Below are 20605 nucleotides of genomic sequence, written 5' to 3' on the forward strand. Positions count from 1 at the left end.
GATGGAGGCAACAGGGGAGTAGCCGTTGGTGAGCTAAACCTGTTAAAAAACTGGTTAAACTGGTTTGCCCTCTCCAGACTCCCTGAATACATTTAAAGCTTCTTTTTCAGAACGATGTTATATACTTGGTGTATGTTTAAATTATACATTTAGTCCTATATTTGTAAGAACCTCTCTAAATGACTTCAAGAATAAAATGAGACAAGAAATATTTTGCAAATATAATTAACTTAAATTAATATTAAAATAACACAAAATCAGTTATTAATTAAATAATGCTTTCTTGTTTAGAAAGCATTATAGAACTAGAGAAAACGACTTTCTGGTCATGTCGTACAGGACGGAGCCTCCTGGGGGACGTACAGATTTTTCTTTCGCGTTCCCTCACAATATGCTTACCGCAATATTTGCTGGTCTAATTTTTTATGCAGTCATAATGTCAATTTAAAATGTAAAATGTATACACATTTAAAGAGCCTCAGTGAAAACATGTTTATTCTCTTTGGTGTAAAAAACTGATTGAAAATCGATTTATTCCCTGCATGTTTGTGTCTGCTTGTATAAAGCTGGGATGGAAACGGCCCTTTAAACCAGGGGGGCCCAAAGTGGGTCCTGGAGGCCCAAAGTGGGTCCTGGAGGCCCAAAGTGGGTCCTGGAGGCCCAAAGTGGGTCCTGGAGGGTCAAAGTGGGTCCTGGAGGCATCCTGCATGTTTTAGTTCTATCCCTGGTGGTAGTGACAGATGTTCTGCCACTCCAGGACTCCAGGACCCACTCTGACCCTCCAGGACCCACTCTGGACCTCCAGGACCCACTCCAGGACTCCAGGACCCACTCTGACCCTCCAGGACCCACTCTGGACCTCCAGGACCCACTCCAGGACTCCAGGACCCACTCTGACCCTCCAGGACCCACTCTGGACCTCCAGGACCCACTCCAGGACTCCAGGACCCACTCTGACCCTCCAGGACCCACTCTGGACCTCCAGGATCCACTCTGACCCTCCAGGACCCACTCCAGGACTCCAGGACCCACTCTGACCCTCCAGGACCCACTCCAGGACTCCAGGACCCACTCTGACCCTCCAGGACCCACTCCAGGACTCCAGGACCCACTCTGGACCTCCAGGACCCACTCTGGACCTCCAGGACCCACTCTGGACCTCCAGGACCCACTCTGGACCTCCAGGACCCACTCTGGACCTCCAGGACCCACTCTGGACCTCCAGGACCCACTCTGGACCTCCAGGACCCACTCTGACCCTCCAGGACCCACTCTGGACCTCCAGGACCCACTCTGGACCTCCAGGACCCACTCTGGACCTCCAGGACCCACTCTGACCCTCCAGGACCCACTCTGGACCTCCAGGACCCACTCTGACCCTCCAGGACCCACTCTGGACCTCCAGGACCCACTCTGACCCTCCAGGACCCACTCTGGACCTCCAGGACCCACTCTGACTCTCCAGGACCCACTCTGGACCTCCAGGACCCACTCCAGTACTCCAGGACCCACTCTGACCCTCCAGGACCCACTCTGGACCTCCAGGACCCACTCTGGACCTCCAGGACCCACTCTGACCCTCCAGGACCCACTCTGACCCTCCAGGACCCACTCTGACCCTCCAGGACCCACTCTGACCCTCCAGGACCCACTCTGGACCTCCAGGACCCACTCTGGACCTCCAGGACCCACTCTGGACCTCCAGGACCCACTCTGACCCTCCAGGACCCACTCCAGGACTCCAGGACCCACTCTGACCCTCCAGGACCCACTCTGACCCTCCAGGACCCACTCCAGGACTCCAGGACCCACTCTGACCCTCCAGGACCCACTCTGGACCTCCAGGACCCACTCTGGACCTCCAGGACCCACTCTGGACCTCCAGGACCCACTCTGGACCTCCAGGACCCACTCTGACCCTCCAGGACCCACTCCAGGACTCCAGGACCCACTCTGACCCTCCAGGACCCACTCCAGGACTCCAGGACCCACTCTGGACCTCCAGGACCCACTCTGGACCTCCAGGACCCACTCTGGACCTCCAGGACCCACTCTGGACCTCCAGGACCCACTCTGGACCTCCAGGACCCACTCTGGACCTCCAGGACCCACTCTGGACCTCCAGGACCCACTCTGGACCTCCAGGACCCACTCTGGACCTCCAGGACCCACTCTGACCCTCCAGGACCCACTCTGGACCTCCCTGGTTTAAACCATTCAGACCAGCAAAAGAGACACAATCAAAACTGTCAGAAATTGTCCAAATAGTTTGGATATATTTTTATTTCTTTCCTTCTTATGGAAAATTTCTTTTCATGTTGTAGGTCTGTGGTGAATTTCTGTCCTAAAGAAAAAGATATAAAACTTCAGACATTTCACAACAAGATATTAACAAACATGAAAAAGCCTCATGTTGTAGCAGAAAGGCTGACATGCTGGGTTTTAACACATGAAGTGATCAGAACTCCGTAGAGCCGAGTATCAGCAGCCAGAACCTTAAAGACAAATGCAGACCCTTCATTAGCATAAATATCTGATGTATTTATCATTTCACAGACCAACCAGTTTAGGAAACAACGTAGATTACATGTAAAGATTACTCAGGGTGAAAATAAGAATGGAAATTAACTGAATGAAGATTTTCAGCTTCTCAAAGGTTCAACGTTTGAAAGTTTTCAGTAAAAGTCATCATCCATAAACCTGCAGCATTAAAAGTAAAAACATGAAAAAGATTATTTTCCCTCTGATTTCCAGTAGATAATCATTAGCAACAGTCTTTGTCCACTGCAGAGTCCTGACTGCAGCGACGGTTGAACTTTAACCTCCAGGGTTTATGACAGGGATGATGCTTAAGCTTCTGTTACATAATCTGAGTCTTAACAATAAAACGTTTTTATAAATGTGTGTGAAACTTAACATAAAACTAAGAGTAAAACTACAGCTACACATGAAAAATGTATCAGTTCTCACTGGTGATAAATATATTCAGCAAAAATTATTTCAGAATTTTAAAGGATTTTAAGCAATAATTGAGAATTATCATTCAAAGAAATTTTATTTTTCAGTAACTTTAAAAGTTATCTTGGAAAATATGACAACAAAAAGGAGAAGCGTTTATTCATAAAGTTACATTTAAATACTTAATAGGTCCAAGTCATCTAAAACTTGACACTGAATAGCAAATCGTGTTTCTTGTGAACAAAGTAAAGCTTTATTAAGACAGAACTTTGCCAAATGTTAATACTTTGCATAAAAAACTCAGAATGAAATACAGCATCAGGATTAAAAAACAGTATTAGTTGATTTACATGATTCAGGAACGGATTCATTCAGGCTGGAGCAACAGACCTGATTTTAATGAATCATTAAAATGTATTTAACCTCCTGCTGGCTTGGCAGAAGGAAACATTTTATTTCCTGCAGCAAGTGGAAGATGATCTGAGTGGAAAAGATGAAACATGGTTGATGTTATTTATCACAACTGTATAATTAATACTTTAGCTGATCAGTGCAGTAACCATCCTCTAGCTGAAAACAAAGAACATTTAAACACAGTGTTGGTAAAACTAAAGGAGGGAATTTACAACAGAGGCAGTGGTGGAGAGTTTTAGTCAACAGACCAACATCACTAAGTTGGACGTCTCCAGTCCAAACGCTCTGATCAGGTATCGATGAGGCACTTTCTCATCCGGGCCCGTCTTTGTTTTTCTCTTCCTGGCTGAGCGGCCCTCAGCCATGTCGGTACGGGACACTTTTCATGACACGTTTACCAGGTTCAGCAGCGTCTCAGTCTGAGCCGATTCTAACGGACCCAAAACAAGAGACATTTGGTCTGCTTGAACTTCAGCAACATTAAATGTTTGTGCATCTTGAATATGAATATCTGGTTTCTGCTCTACATATGCTGTAAGTTGCTACCTTATAAAGTAAACTGAATGACCTGGAGGCTTCTTAACCCTGAGTTTTTCTGTCGGGCCGAACCTTCGTGGTGCCTACAAAGATTTTATCACCAGGAACAACAACGGCTTGTTGTTTGTTTGAAGTCCATCATTTGGGAGAAAGATTTCTTGCATAATTTACAAAAATAATGTTTTGGTTCTTTACCTGAGGGAAGTTGCTCTCTCAACTTCTTCAGATTAAATTAAATTAAATCCAAGCTACATGTTTGTATGTGCTGCTGTATTTTAAAGATATTAATAAAAGTTTCCAGAGGTCATCATAGGGCTGGTTGACCTTTGAAGACCTCTGGAAAAGTTTATTCACATCTTTAAAATGATAGCAGCACAAAAAGAACATGTAGCTGCACAAACGTTTGACATCTGAAGGTTTCGGGGCCAAAGTCTCCTCTCATGTTTTTACTACAGTCGACAAAATGTTGGTCACAAGGAAAGAAAGGCCTGGACTCGTTTCCTACAAAGAACATGGCTTCTCACTTGTGTGGCTGTGAAGGTGACGAATCAAATCAATATTTTTTCTAAAAGATTTTTTGCACAATTTACAGGAATAAGGCCTTTTATCTTTGTGAGTCGTCTTGAGAAGAGCCAAACAACTGGGGTTGCTCAGAGGCTCAGCTGTGTGAGCTCTGCGGTGACGAGCCAAATTACTGCTGTGCTTAAAGGTCCTACCACAGAAGTCACAACAAAACGGCCTCTCATCCCAGTGAATCCTTCTGTGTCGAGCCAAGTAGCTCCTTCTACTGAAGGATTTATCACACAGTTCACAAGGATGCGGTTTCTTGTCTGTGTGAGTTCTAAGGTGACAAGCCAAACTACTCTGGTTGATAAAATGTTTGTCACACAAGTCACAAGAAAAAGGCCTCTGATCCCAGTGAATCCTTCTGTGTCGAGCCAAGCAGCTCCTTCTACTGAAGGATTTATCACACAGATCACAGGGATTCTCCATCTCTGTGTGAGTTCTAAGGTGATCAGCCAAACTACTGTGGTCAATAAAAAGTTTCTCACACAGGTCACAAGAATAATGCTTGTCAGCTGTATGAGCTTTATGATGACGAGCCAGATTACTGCTGTGTTTAAAGGTTTTACCGCAAAAGTCACAAGGAAACGGTCTCTCATCTCCGTGAATCCTTCTGTGACGAGTCAAATACCTCTTTTTACTGAAAGATTTATCACACAGTTCACAAGAATACAGCTTCTCATCAGTGTGAGTTTTAAGGTGATCGGCCAAACTGCTATGTTTGCTAAACGGTTTGTCACACAAGTCACAAAAATAAACCTTTTTACCCGTGTGAGCTCTCCGGTGGTGGGCCAGATTGCTACTGTGTCTAAAGGTTCTGCCACAGAAGTCACAAGGAAACGGCCTCTCATCCCCGTGAATCCTGATGTGACGAGCCAAATAACTCCTTTTATTAAAAGATTTGTGACACAGTTCACAGGGGTAAGGTTTCTCGTCTGTGTGAGTCGTAAGGTGGTTGGCCAAGCTACTATGTTCGCTGAACTGTTTGTCACACAAGTGGCAGGAATAAGGTTTGTCAGCTGTATGAGCTTTACGGTGATGGGCCAGATTACTACTGTGTCTAAATGTTCTCCCACACAAGTCACAAGGAAACGGCCTCTCATCCCCGTGAACCCTTATGTGACGAGCCAAATAACTCTTTTTACTGAAAGATTTGTCACACCGTTCACAGGGATACGGTTTCTCATCTGTGTGCGTTCTAAGGTGTAGCGTTAAATCCGATTTCCAAATGAAACCTTTTCCACAAGTCAGACATAGGAAAGGCTTCTCCTCTTTATGGGTTTTAAGGTGATAAATCCAATTCTTACGAGCTGTGAAAGATTTTTTACACATGTCACAACAATATGTGTTCTGGTTGCTTCCTTGCTGCTGTGGGTTCAGTTCTGCAGGGGAGTTCAGTGGGACCGGCTGGTTAGTGCTTGGCTCTGGATCAGTGCTGTCATGAGCTGCAGTCACCATCGAGGTTTCAGGCTCCTGCTTCACCTCAAGTAGACCTTCATCCTGGCTGTTGTAGAAATCCTCCGGTTCTGCTTTAATCTCCACAGATTCTGTTTCCTCCTTTATAATCTGCAGCTGTTGTGGTTCGTTGTGGATCATTTCCCCATAAACTGGAGTCACCGTAGAGGCGCTGGTCTCCTGCTGCACTGAAAGCTGTTTGTCCTGAAAGACCCACACTTCAACATGTTCTATTTTCTCAAGCTGAGGTTCTGGTTCCTTGTTTGGCTCACTGGCCTGCTGTGGTTCTGCTTCTTCCTGTTCCTCCTTTATTTGCAAATTGTTTGGCGTTTCGTCAGGAATGGAGTTTCTGTCTCCAGTCATCAGAACGCGATCAGGAAGTTCTTCACAGGTAGCGACAGACATGATGCAGTGGAAGATCTGCGGGAATCCAGACCAGCAGAACGCTGTTAACAGAAACTAGAAGAGTTAAAAGCTCACGAATGTGAACAAGGTTTAATAAGTGAAACTTTGCCTGTAGAATGATGTTAAAACACATTTTCGGTTGAGGGGGATTTATTGAATTTCTTTGTTTCTGTTTCGATGCTTAAAGAATAGTTTAAGGCGTTTGGCCAACCAAACTGGACTGCTATGAAGCTCTGGTGACGTCTGGTGCTACCATCACCTGTTCTGCTAACCCAGGTCAATTAACCCATTACTGCTGCATTCGCCTCAGCAGCAGCTCCAGCCGAAGCTAGATCATGACTAACCATGTGTACTTAACTATATCCTCCAAGAAGGAAAATGTCCTTTCTGAACTGAGGATGCTGAAAGCTTTAAATGTGATTGAAGTAGCCTGGGCCTGCTAGTCCCCTCTGCTAATGCTAGCTAGTACTCTCCTCCTCCATTATCGGCCCATCATCAGTCAGATCAGTAACTGATGTCAGACTGCATGAAGCCTCCTCTGGGTGAGTTAGTTTTAATACATGAAAACTAGGGACACACAATAATTAATGTAGACCTTATTTAAATAGATGAGACATGGTTTCTGTTCATATGTTTTGCAAATGTGGCTTAATAGGTTTTTTCACAGTGTTATAACTTTTTTAAAGAGTCAACTGTTCCTGGTTTTGTTTGGACTATTGATGTCACAGCTTTATATTTTTGTTTACTAGTCTCTCTTATTTCTAGGAATGTTATTGATTATTATTGGTTATTGGCTTTTAGATTAGAAAACTATTGGTTATCTGTGTCAAAGTAAAGTTAACATGCATCCCTCATGATAACTTTTTATAAGCTGACAATCCCATCCTGTTCTGACATAATGAGAAGAACTGTGAAAAACTTGATTTTATTACTGCTCTTCAACAGTTTCTAGTTTAATGCTTCTGTTTGCAGGTTTTTGAAACTCAGCATTTTAATGGAGCATCTTGCTAACTTGTTTCTTAAAGGGAATTCCTTTGTTAAGTAACACCATTACTAATCTAAGTATTTTCCTCTGAACTGCTGTGATCATTAAATTAATTTCGGTGTCTTTAATTTCCCCTGATAAGCTGAAAAAGAGAAATATTGGTGGATAAATAATGGATATTTGGCCATTTAGTTTCAGCTATAAATATTAGTTTTATCTCAAGTTAAACTTGTTAGTTGCTTTAACAAAAAAAATGTGTTTGACTCTTATTAATATTTTTGTTACCAAAATGTTTTACTGGTTGTTTTAATAAATGAAAAAGGTTTCAATCCATTCAGAAACTGAACATGTGTGATTGCAAATTTATGGTGTAAATATTGGTTTCAACTGGAGAGCAGATCCGCCTCTGAAGCCAGACTGCAGACACACCCACTAGCGTTAGCTGATATCAAAGCGCTTTGCTACATTCTCTGCTGCAGATACAGCAGCTTCACTTACCTTTTTACGTTTTTCCCAAACATCAGAGTTGCAGCATTTCCTGTCCGTTCGCCTCAGAAAATCTCCGCTTGCTCTTACTGGAACGATGCTGCTGGGAGAAGTTCGACAATCTGGACAAATATGAACAGCTTGAATCTGAATAATGTTCCAGTACCAATTATATCAACATACTGGTTATTTTGACAACCCTAATTCTGAGTCTGCTTTGTTTTTTCAAACGCCCAATCAACCCCAGCTGCCGGTTAATGAACCAGGCTCAGCTCTGCTGCAGGCTTCTTCCGGTTAAAGGAGAGTTTTCCTCTCCACTGTCGCTACATGCATTTCCAGTTGGCGTGAACGCTGCAAGTCAGAAAAACTTTTAACCAAATTGAATAATAAACAAACTTAATGCATTGTTTAACAGCTAGGATCAACTTAAAATCTGTCTGTATGATTTGATTAAACTGGATTTCTTCTTGTAAAGTGTCTTACAAAGACATGACGTTTAAAATGGATTCAGAATGCACATATGGTAGATATTACCAAATGGTATTTTACCAATTAGTTCCTTTAATAGTGATTAAATCATTCTTTGTTTGGGTTGACAAAATGTGTGTTTGTTCCTGAGGAAGGAAACCGGAACGTTTGACCCAAATGTCATACACGTCAACGGGATTACTGGGGGATGTATGTAAACTTCTGAGGACAGTCAGAAATCAATCTGACACGTTCTGTCATTAACCTAAAACAGCAGAAGTTTAGTCTGATTCGCTTCAGACGGCGAGGAAAAATTAGCTTTCATGTGTAATCTGTCTGCACAAAGCAACCAAAATCACAGAGTTGCTGGCTAACAAATGATGTTGGTTAAATCAATGAACATTATCAGACCAGTCAATGCTGGGCCACAGCCAAATGAAATGCCACTAAAATACCGGAGAATCTTGTTTCTTCATTGATGAATATTTTTCACATCGATTTTGAGCTACTGTTTCCAGTTTCTCAAAAAATTAAAATGAAAGAAAACAAATAACTATAAACGACGCAAATAATGGAGCTGGACGGGCCCTGCTTCCTCCGCCTTATCAACTAGTTCCCTGTGTTCAGTGTTGGTTCATTCAGAACCGAACAGCTGAAATGTCTGGCGGTTCTGGGCGGATGGATTCTCTCTGGTGATTAACCTAAGACGTTGATACTACAGACACTGAAATATTCAACTCACACAGCAGAAAACGTCTTTAAAACGACGATAAACAGAAGGTAGCTTGGGAGCTAATGCTGCTAGCGCCTCATTTCCACCGGAAGTCTCACAAGGAGAATTACCCCAGAAACAGTTGTGGCCTCTTTCGTTCCGCCTTCAGCTGCTGTTTTTCTCCTCACGTATTAGCTTTCATTCAAGATATGATTGTATTTTCTGAAATAACTCAGAATAATCTACTAGAAATATTAAAATATTTAAACCTTTATTTGAGCAAAGATTCTATATACATTAACAAAAGAAAATTTGAAATGAAGTAAAACATGCAATTTGTCCAAAATATAGTAACTTCAGTAAAATATTATATTCTGTTATATGCAATATATTTAAGTGCATGTTATTTCACTACATATTTTGTGCCTATTAATGTAGTTTAGATTAATTTTAAATTGAAGTAATTTTCATTTTCTAGATTCATTAACAGATCAGTATGTGAAATTTCTAAACTAAGGAAAGAAACGTGAATAGCCAGAATAATAATAAATAACTAATAATGATCACAACAATGATTCTAACCTGCAATTATCCTGAAACACATTTGCATCTGGGGAAAAAGGACAAAACAAAATAGAAAGAATTCTTCTAAACTTTTATATTTCAATTGTTTAGTAGATTCAGGTCAACCTTAATAAAGACATTGAAAGCAAAACATGTAAAAAAAATTGATTGGAAATTAGAAGCATCTTCAATTGAGATGTTTTTAAATGTATTACTTATTTATACTTTCATTGAACAGAGAAAATAGGAAAAATAACCCAGACAATACAATTTTTTAAACATCAACTGAAATGTAATAAAACAATAAATCAAAATTTTTATGAAAAATTATCATGAGAAGTGATAATAAAACAAATATCCATCCCTAAACTCGATTCTAAACGTAAGATGCTATGGATTATAAATGTTTATTCCAGTAAATCTTGTTAGTTAAAGCTTAAACTTAATGTAAACACATTCAATTGCTCAAAAAACTTTAAAAGAAAAGACCGTTTCAAACAAAAATTTGATCTTGATGTAATGAACATAATGGTGTTAACAGATGGTAAGAATGTTTGTAAAATCTTAACATCTTCAGACAGATTAGAGATATTCTCAAAGAAAATCTGAACTCCAAACACGTTGGTCTGAGGATCTTCACGATGTCAAAGGGTGTACAAATAAAAGCTATGGCTGTTGCACCATGAGCATTTTTCTGGCTGAAAATACTTAGAAAAAGCCGACAAGCTGTGTTTAGACTGAAGTCATGAGATTAGTTCATTAGTTTTCTCTTCAAAAATGTCGAGCCTTTTGCTTTGTATTTTGGAGAGAAATTTCTATTCTGTATACGAGTTTTCTGATGAAGACGCAACAACTCCCAATTCTCTACAGCTATTATAAAACAGCACAGAAACAGAGCTACTAGGTTATTACATACTGATAATCAGTTGATGTCGCTACTTGGGAAATGATGATCCAAATTACTAACCATAATATTTGTCTTTTCCATTTGTCAAAAGTTATTCATAGAAAACCCAAACCTACTTTTTCACAACAGGGATTTTAACCAGCTGAAGGAGGAAACAGAACTGGATAGGTTTGAATTAACCTTCCATGGATTCCTCTACTGCTAGACACTTCCTGTAGAAGATCTCTTCCCGAAGCCACCAACTTTAATTTGTCCACTCTAAATCTCTCTGATCATTTGTTCTTCCAGTAAGAAGAATGGTTCATAATTTATCAAAGCAGCTGGTCTACTCTGATGCAAACCTGGTTTAAGAAGTTGTGATTCAATAGAAGATGAGACTGATATGTTGATGTACATTAATTTAATTTACTGCAGCATTAATCCACACAACATCCAGACTGTTAATACATTTTAATGGTTGTCACTTAGTAAATACAGAGAAATGTTATTTTGATATTTCACTTCATGCATCATGTGTGGAAACCCAAAGTAAAACATTGTGACAATGCATTACAGGTTTTCATCTTTTAGAAAAGTTTCCCTAAACATCACTCCTGACAAACTGCTCAAAAGAACAAAATCAACAAATTGATATTCTCCACTCAGCTAAGACTGGAAATCCACCTGAGAGTAAAAAGTTTTATCAAACAGAACACCACAGGGCTTCAGATCAGATTTAGAAAACTTTTACAAATTGTCAAAAAACAGTCATAGAAAAAGGAAACAGCTACAACAGACATGCTTACCACAGATCTGACAGAGGAAAGGCTTCTATTTTGTGTTCATTCTGACATGGTAATTCAAACTACTTTTATGGCTGAAACCTTTTCCACATGTTCTACAAAAGAAAGGTTTGTCTCCTGTGTGAATTCTCATATGTACATCCAAGCTATGTTTGTGCCTAAAACACTTTCCACAGGTTCCACATGAGAAAGGTTTCTCACCTGTGTGAGTTCTCACGTGGCTTTTCAAAACATTTTTTTGACTGAAACATTTTCCACAAGCTTCACATGAGAAAGGTTTCTCACCTATGTGAGTTCTCATGTGCTTAAGCAGATTAGTTTTTTCAATAAAACCTTTTCCACAGGTTTCACATGAGAAAGGTTTCTCACCTGTATGAGTTCTCATGTGGCTTGTCAAATGACTCCTTTGATTGAAACCTTTCCCACAGGTTATACACAAGAAAGGCTTCTCTGCTTTGTGAATTATCATGTGGCTACTCAAACTACCTTTTTGATTGAAACATTTTCCACATGTTTCACATGAGAAAAGCTTCTCAGCTGCATGAATTCTTTTGTGAATAGTTAAATCGTTGATGCATTTGAAAATTTTCCCGCACACTTTACACTGCTTGGACAATTTACCTTTGTGTATTTTCCGGCCTTTCATTCCTCTCTACATAGTCACTTTGTCCTCTATTTTTCTGAGCTCTCTTCTGCTGCTGATCATCTCTGCTGGAATCTGACGCCTTGGTCTTTATATTTTGATATTTTGTTTTTGGGAAGTTCTGAATCAGGATTTTGTTTTCACTGATTTCAAGTTGGTGGTGGTCTGTTTTATCATCAGAAAACTTTAGGATTACGGTATCAACGTTTTGCTTCAGTACTTCCTGTTTTTCATCCTGACTGATGCCTTCAGCCTCTTTCTCTACCATCAGCTCAGGTCCTGATCCGTGATCCTCTGCCTTCACTTGGTTAGGTTCTAGTTCAGCTGGCTCCTCTTTGAGTTCTGGAGATTTAGAATCAGTTCCCTTTACTGTATCCGTCTTCTGCTGTAGTACGTCCTGGTCTTCTACCTCAATCTTTACCATCTGCTGAGCTTCTGACTGACGATCATCTTCCTTCATTTGTTTCAGTTGTAGTTCTACTGGTTCTCCTTTTATTTCAAAAGATCCAGAATCTGTTTGAATTGAAGTTTCCATTTCTTCTTTCTTTAAAAACTGCTGAGGTTCTGATTCATACTCTTCTTCTTTTACTTGTATAAGTTCTGGTTCCTCTTCCTCTCCTCTTTTGGGTTTTGGAGATTTGGTTCCCTTCTGGTCAAGAACAGAAATCTCTTGTTGGTTGAGGATAAAATGTGGAGCAAAAACATCTGGCTTAATAATAGACATAATTTTGTGGCAAATCTGAAAAAAGGGAAAAACACAACCGCTCATGTTTGTTGTTTGTTGTACTGTCCACCACTCTCAGTTATTTGATTTATCTGATTGTGTTAAATATTAATAAGATAATTACAGTGGGGGATTTTAACAATCATGCTGACACTGAAAGTTATAGACTAAATGTAATCTTAACTGCTATTTATGACTCACTTGGTTTTGCACATAAAATCTGCAGACCTACACACTTTTCCCTTCACACTCTGGATCTATTTCAGACCAATACATTTCTTCATCTGCTTCTGAACAAATGACACTATTTACTATAAAACTACCCTCTGTGCATTTCTGATAACCACTGAAATTAATTTAATCGAATACTCAAACCTGTGGGAAAATTCCATAACAGTTTATATTTATGCTAATTTATATGGACAACAGAAACCAATTTGGTCCCAATATTGACCCTTGGGGGACACCACAAACAATGTCCAAAAATTAGGACTGAAGGTAGATCTACTTCTCTTATACCGTAGTGTTTTATTGCTTAAGTAATATTTTATGATTAACTGTAATGAAAATTAAATTTAAATGAAAAAAAGAATGAAATCCACAAACTAATATTATTTAGTTACAGTTCTGTTAAAGAACTGTTATGATCCAACAGTGATGTGATCTAAAACTGTTAATATTCAGCCATTTTATTTTAAATGAAGTTGAGTTTCCATCAGTAGATTAAAAGGTATTTTTCTATTTTACATTTACTACAACCTAATGAAACCTGCTGCACTTCTTTCTGTTTTACTGAAACGTGAACGTTACTCAGCAGGTTGTTTTCTCTTAACCAGTTAACTGGATGAAAACCTGCCTTCAACGTCTTTTGGAGATTTCGGAATCATATCCATGTTGCACAGAAGAAACTGTGATTCCAACACGATGCACATTTAAACAGACATTGATAAATAGTTGTCATCTCACTGATGTCGTCTGTTCTGATCCCCAAGCAGCAGGGGGCGCTGTAGCAAAAACAACATATCTATATTTGGATCTCTGATTATTATTATTATTAATTATTATTATTATTATTATTATTATGGCAATATTTTCATAGAATATCTCAAACTTAAGGCCAAAGAGAAGCATACAGTCTTAGTAAATAATCCCACCTCTCAGCTGTCTATGTAGTTTAATAGCTAACCTCAGCAACGTGTCGAAGCCTCAACAAAGCCTGGATCAGAAAACACAACCCGGAGGTTCGGAGACGATTTGGGTTTTCCAGCCGGTATCCAGCAGTTTGAGCTGATGATTGATCTCTTCTCCAGCAGCAGTTCGTCTCTCTCTGATTAATTTCTCTCTGATGAAGAATATATTGTTACTGAAGACAGTGAAACACGCAGCTCACGCAGAAATCGCCTTCTTAACTTCGTTAGTCAAAAGGCAGCCTGGAAGCTAGCGCTGCTAGCGCCATGTTGTTTACTTCCGCCGGAAGTATCACATGTAGATCTACCTCAGAAACAGACAACACGTTTTAAGTTCCACCTCCGACTGGCGGAACTTGAAACATGTGAGAATGTGAAAAAAAACAAAAAACAATAAATTTAATAAATATACCACAGGAAGATTAAGAAAGCAAAAATAATTCGAATTTAATTAGTTTTTAAAAACGTATAAAAAAGGACATTTTGATCCACTCCATACAAAATGAAGGGAATGAAAGATATTTATATAGAATACAAAATACAGTTTATGTTACAAGAGGAAGAGGAATAAGCAGGTGGGAGATCATTTTAACTTATCTCTGGTCATAGTTTTTTAAATGACACTAAGACTGGGAATCACCCTACTGGTTTATGTAATTGGTATAATACTGCAGACATGATGGAACATGGTTTTATTAATTGCAGGAAATATATGAAGATTATTGAATATGGAAAGTTTTAATAAGGAACTGATATTTGAAAATAGCCGTTGGTCAGGTGAATAGGGGAAAGGAAAGAAAGGAATATTTCGTTTTTTGAAAAATAATGATTTGAGAAGAATTTGAGGAGCGGTTCGGAGTAGTAAAATCCAAGAGATGGCAGTAGTGCAACACTGATGCTGTTAAAAGGATCCGCCATTATTTGTAGCAATCAGCTTTATTTGGAAAATATTTATTTTAGATGTAAAAATAATATAGTAATAATACTGTAGGTTATTTAGGTTTGATAAATTTTAGAATATTGTCACATGAACGTGAGCATGTTGTTCTCACTGCAATGCATTCTGGGTAAATGACGTGAAATTGGTTCAACCATAGACATAATATAAGAATAGACGCTCAATAAAAGTGAGAAAGAAAAATTGACAAACTGTTATTTAATTTTGTGTGGAAGAATAAGACTCACTATATTAAAAAAATCTGCTCTAATCAATTCATATGAACATGGAGGACTTAATTATCTTTCTCTATTTTGACTAATACCTTTAAAATAAATTGGATCCGTCGATTTTTTAATTCTCCAGCGTCTTTCTGGAATTTTATACCTTCCCATATTTTTTCTAAATTTGGTGGTCTGAATCTCTTTTTAGTTTGTAATTTTGATATAATGAAACTCCCAACAAAACTCTCCAACTTTCACCGGCAGGCCTTTTTATCAAGGTTACTCATCTACAAACACAACTTCTCTCCTCACCGGTATTTCATTTGGAATAATAAGGACATCCTATATAAAAAGAAAACTATATTTTTTGATTCCTGGTTTACTCGTAACATTATTCTGGTTGACCAATTGTTTAACAGTGATGGCTTGTTATTGAGTTATGAGGAATTTCTCTCTAAATTTAATTTTCCTGTCTCTCCTGGAGAATATGCAAAAGTTTTTGGTGCCATTTCTACAAAAATTTGTATGTTATTCAAGCAGAAGCCGAGAGTCGGTTATCATAAAATATGTCTTAAACTTCTTCCTCGTAACAATAATAAATCGATCAGATCCCTGTTCCAGAGGAAAGTGACCTCTGCTCCTGTAGTTGTACCATATTGGAATCGTTTTCATATAAATTTATCCTGGAAATTGGCCTGGCTGCTCCCAAATCACTTTCTTCTCACTAACAAGGTAAAATAAGTGTCTTTTAAACTCATACACAGAATAATCTACCCCATTAAAGTCTATCTACAGAAGTTCAACTCTAACATTGATGTAAACTGTTCCTTCTGTGACATTTGCCCAGAATCAGTCGCTCATTTGTTCTGGTTGTGTTCTTACTCTAAAGTATTTTGGCAACATTTTTGTAACTTTGTTAACTCATAAATATCAGCAGGCTTCCAATTATATTGGAAAAATATCTTGTTTGGATTTCAACAAAATGAAAAAATGAATCTTTATCAATTTATTACTTTTAAAGGCTAAATTTCACCTACATAAATGTAAATTTTTTAGGAAAGACCAGACTTTTTAGTTTTTTTGATTGAACTTAAACATTATATATTTACAATTCAACCTTCAACTAATCAAAAAGCATAAACAACAATATGGACTTGCAATCAACTTGGAATTTTGGATTATTTCTTATGTTAATTCACTGTGATATCTGGCACATATACCACAATTCGTACTATTTTCTTTATGCAAGATTATTTTGACTGTAATTTACTTGTCATTACTGTACTTTATGTTTCCCCTGGCAATTATATTTGGGGTTTTTTTTCTAATATGTACACAGCACAGCTGTGTATTGTTATTTACAAGAAATAAAGTTTATATATATATATATAAAAAATTCCCCTCTCACCCTCCGTGGGTGGTCTCTTTCATCCTCTGAGCTCGGGTCCTCTACCAGAGGCCTGGGAGCTTCAGGTTCTCCTCCAGTATCTTGGCTGTGCCTAGAACTGCACATTTCTGGACTGAGATGTCTGATGTTGTTCCTGGGATCTGTTTGAGCCACTGCTCCAGTTTGGGGGTGACTGCCCCGAGGGCCCCGATGACCACAGGCACCACTGTGGTCTTCACCTTCCAGGCCTTCTCCAGTTCCTCTCTGAGGCCCTGGTATTTCTCCAGTTTCTCATGCTCCTTTTTCCTGATGTTGTGGTCACTTGGTATTGCTACATCCACCACAACGGCTTTCCTCTGTTCTTTATCCACCACCACAATGTCCGGTTGGTTCGACATTACCATCTTGTCTGTCTGGATCTGGAAGTCCCACAGGATCTTAGCTCGGTCATTCTCCACCACCTTTGGGGGTGTCCCCCATTTTGACCTCGGGGCTTCCAGTCCATATTCTGCACAGATGTTCCTGTACACTATGCCCCCCACTTGGTTATGTCGTTCCATGTACGCTTTCCCTGCCAGCATCTTGCACCCTGCTGTTATGTGCTGGACTGTCTCAGAGGCCTCCTTGCACAACCTACACCTTGGGTCTTGTCTGGTGTGGTAGATCTGAGCTTCTATTGCTCTGGTGTTTAGGGCCTGTTCCTGGGCGGCCAGGATGAGGGCCTCTGTGCTGTCCTTGAGTCCAGCTTTCTCCAGCCATTGGTAGGATTTCCTGATATCAGCCACTTCAGTTATTTGTCGGTGGTACATCCCATGTAGGGGCTTGTCTTCCCATGATGGTTCCTCCAGCACCTCGTCCTCTGTTCCCCATTGTCTGAGACATTCGCTGAGCACATCGTCCATTGAGGCTTTGTCCTTGATGTATTTATGGATCTTGGATGTTTCATCCTGGACAGTGGCTCTCACACTCACTAGTCCTCTGCCTCCTTCCTTACGGCTTGTGTACAGTCTCAGGGTGCTGGATTTGGGGTGGAACCCTCCATGCATGGTTAGCAGCTTCCGAGTCTTAACGTCCGTGGCCTTTATCTCTTCCATTGGCCAGCTAATTATTCCGGCAGGGTATCTGATTACTGGCAAGGCATAGCTGTTTATCGCACGGATCTTGTTCTTGCCATTGAGCTGGCTTCTCAGGACTTGCCTTATTCGTTGGAGGTATTTGGCTGTGGCTCCTTTCCTTGTGACCTCATCGAGGTTGCCATTTGCTTGTGGTATTCCCAGGTACTTGTAGCTGTGCTCTATGTCTGCTATTGTTCCCTCTGGGAGTGAGACCCCTTCTGTGTGGATGACCTTCCCTCTCTTTGTAACCATCCGGGTTTTGCAGTCTCGGGTGACTGTGTGGTCTACAAGGAGTTGGTGTTTGGCTCCTCTGCTATTTATGCCGATGCCCTTCTGTGCCGTGCTCATGTATTTATCCATGTGTCCGCTTATCTTAGCTGCTATGATGCCTGACATGAGCTTCCATGTTGTAGAGAGACAGGTTATCGGCCGATAGTTGGATGGGACTGAACCCTTTGAGGGATCCTTCTGGATCAGGATTGTGCGCCCTTCAGTTAACCATTCAGGGTGAGTCCCATTTTGTAGCAGCTGGTTCAGTTGAGCTGCCGGTCGCTCATGGAGGGCAGTAATATATATATATAAGAGATGTGCCAATCAGGTTTATTCCTGCTGATTCCGATTCCAATCACCCATACCGATCACATAATAATAATTTTTTTAATCATAAGCACTACCGGTTACATTATGTGGAAAAAGGAACCCTGAATTCACCTTAATTTAGATAAAAACTTGTTTTTAATAACTTTTTCCAAGAAAAAAAACAAAAGAAAACAGGCATTTGCTTGTCTGTTCATCCATTTAAAGCAAATATTTATAAGCAGAGTTACACAGATGTGATTGTCCTCTTTTTAGGAAGACCTTTATGTCATAATTGATGGTAGGCTTCTACCCCACATGCAGAATCAGGCCTGGAGATCAATGGTGAGTAACAGTTTATTAGTAGAAAAAAACTATCACAAATGTCTAGCAGGTGATCCGTAGGAATAGGTCCGAGTCTCGCCTGGAAGCGGAGAGACAGGTCAATGATTTTGCCAGAGGTGGACAAAAAGTTTGATGGGTTAACAGGAGTAATCAGCTTACGTCTTCTTGGAAGGCTTTCCGATGGGGCGGAAAGCCCAACCGGGAGATCCAAGGTGAGTGTCTCTAGGGGGGAACGAACGGTGGGGGCGGGCAAGCCGGTGAGGTTCTGAGCTGCAGGCGGATTCGCCAATCGGAGTCGGCTAATACCTGGAAATGAAAAACAGGAAACGAGTGAGGAAGGCAGACAACAGGCAGAGGTTTTCTCAAGAAGGTCACAATAATACTAGCGTTTCTCAGGAGAAGGCTTAGCAAGCTAGAGACTACCGTGAAGGAATAATCATCCAGAGGGGGAGAGGCCTGGTAGCTCCTTCAATCCTCTCTTGGCTGATGATCCAACGAGCTTCAGGCATGCAGCTCCAGTCCAGGCCACTCCCCAACAGGGAGCCAAAGGGGAGACACTTTTCTTTAACGAAAAACCCAGTACCTGACACTTTACTTTCTATTATTGGCTACGATATGAACATAATGTGTGTCTGTTGTGAACCTCAGGGAGACTTTGTGTTGCCGACATTGATATATATTCTGATCCCAGAGCATTTTTTTTTATCTCCCAACAAGTGGTTTCATCATTGAGACCTGAATTTTTTTCCAGGTTCACTACTGAGAAATTCAGTCGCACTCTTGAAACCTGCCAACTTCTGATTTCTATGTATTATGGGTCTTTCTTGTTTCATACTTTGTTTTTTGTGTGTACTATTAGTTATTTCCTAGTTAACAGAAAATACAGATAGTTTTAGATTAGAATAAAGACAATAATTGACAGAAAACTTCCCATTCAGAATTAACATTTGCCGTTAATCAGCTGGTCACTGAATGAAATTATTCAACAGCAGTGTCTTTGATGTGACTTCGTTTTTTTAGTAAACTATTTTTTGTTTTGTATTTTTAAGAAAGAATGCTGAACTAAAGTAGGTTGTAGTCTGAGGTTTTCACCTTAAGTTTATTCTGAAAAGTGTGGTGGGTGTGGACAACTGGGCTCCTCATTAGACTTGATTGTAGCTTCAAGAATCCTTGTCCATCATTTTCAAGTTGTGCATCAATAGTAGCCTTAATGCTGTGTTCACCTTTCCATAAAGACAAAATGTGAAGAAACCATCCAACAGTTCTAACAGTTGAGCAGTCCTTGTTTGCATCTTCAAAATGTTAACATACTTCAGCTGTGGGGCTCCTGGTTCAGCAGACATCCAATGAAAGATGAACAAAGAATCTACTGTAGTAGGAATTATCCTAATGTTTCAGTACTAATCTCTTCAGATTTGTCACAACATTTTATTACTCCTGTTCTGGGTTGCTAGAAAAGTAAAAGTACTCCATAATTTATAAGCTAAAAAGAGTTACTCTGGATAATAATCTAAAAAATATAATATTGTTCTAAAGAAGTTAGTTCTCCACAATTTCTAAAAGTAATCAAATAAACTAGACAGTCAGAGCAAGGAAAAAAACACATCAGGGAAGTGTGCACATGTAGCAACATTCAGATAATACAAAGATACGAAAGGTGGTTTGCCATGTATGACCATGAACCATGGAGCTCAGTCTCCCAGGCAACAGTCTGATATGATGGTCTTATCTAAGAGCAAGTCCTTGGGAGAGAAGTGGGAGGGAGCGTCGTATTTACAAATCTTCCAGGAGACAGGAGAGCCGATACAGATACAGAATACCTTAGGTCGGGGGGATTGTAAATTTCAGTCTGCCCTAAAGTCTCACCAATACATCTCTGTTCATTCCAATCATCCAAATTAGTGTGGCTGTTTCGCTGGACTGAAATTGGCAACTTCTCCAACATTGATTCCGGTGCAGATTTTAAGCTGTCAATGTTTCCAGGTAACAATGTAAACGCTGTAAAACTCAACCATTAGTGAGGTCAACATTCTAAGTATTTATAAGCAAGTGTATTGACAAATGTCAAATATATATTATGTAATTTATATAAGGGGGCTTCTAATTCAGGTTTTTAATTTTTATTTGGACAAAGTTCAATTCAACTTCTAGAAAATATAGTTTATGTGTCAAAACAAGCAAAAAAGATTATTTGTAGACAAATAAATGTTTGTAGTTAGAGGCGGAACGT

General features: G+C 39.9%; 1 protein-coding gene and 1 pseudogene across 3 annotated transcripts; both read right to left on the minus strand.

The window, feature by feature from the left end:
• Positions 1-2248: 2248 nt before the first annotated feature.
• On the minus strand, positions 2249-9151 carry LOC106908028 (uncharacterized). 2 transcript variants are annotated; one of them, XM_014973965.2, is made up of 3 exons: positions 9015-9151; positions 7817-7926; positions 2249-6348 (listed from the first exon to the last, which is right to left on the minus strand). In XM_014973965.2, the coding sequence occupies exon 3, from the start codon at positions 6331-6333 to the stop codon at positions 4411-4413; it is 1923 nt and encodes a 640-aa protein (XP_014829451.1). In that variant the 5' UTR covers positions 6334-6348; positions 7817-7926; positions 9015-9151; the 3' UTR covers positions 2249-4410. The 2 variants fall into 2 exon arrangements, with proteins under 2 accessions (XP_014829451.1, XP_087860907.1); XM_088004781.1 differs by having other exon boundaries at positions 2249-6374.
• Positions 9152-10889: 1738 nt separating this feature from the next.
• Positions 10890-14590, minus strand: LOC106908031 (uncharacterized; annotated as a pseudogene). The gene is made up of 2 exons (XR_015762634.1): positions 13791-14590; positions 10890-12619 (listed from the first exon to the last, which is right to left on the minus strand). The product of XR_015762634.1 is annotated as an uncharacterized LOC106908031 (transcript).
• Positions 14591-20605: the final 6015 nt, after the last annotated feature.

This window comes from Poecilia mexicana, unplaced genomic scaffold, assembly GCF_051168715.1.
Source record: "Poecilia mexicana isolate PSO_F unplaced genomic scaffold, ASM5116871v1 scaffold_4, whole genome shotgun sequence".
In the NCBI taxonomy this organism is placed as follows: Eukaryota; Metazoa; Chordata; class Actinopteri; order Cyprinodontiformes; family Poeciliidae; genus Poecilia; species Poecilia mexicana.

Bases quoted from the DNA above. Each gene is read 5' to 3' on its own strand.
- LOC106908028 (XM_014973965.2), bottom strand. From the start codon at position 6,333: ATGTCTGTCGCTACCTGTGAAGAACTTCCTGATCGCGTTCTGATGACT.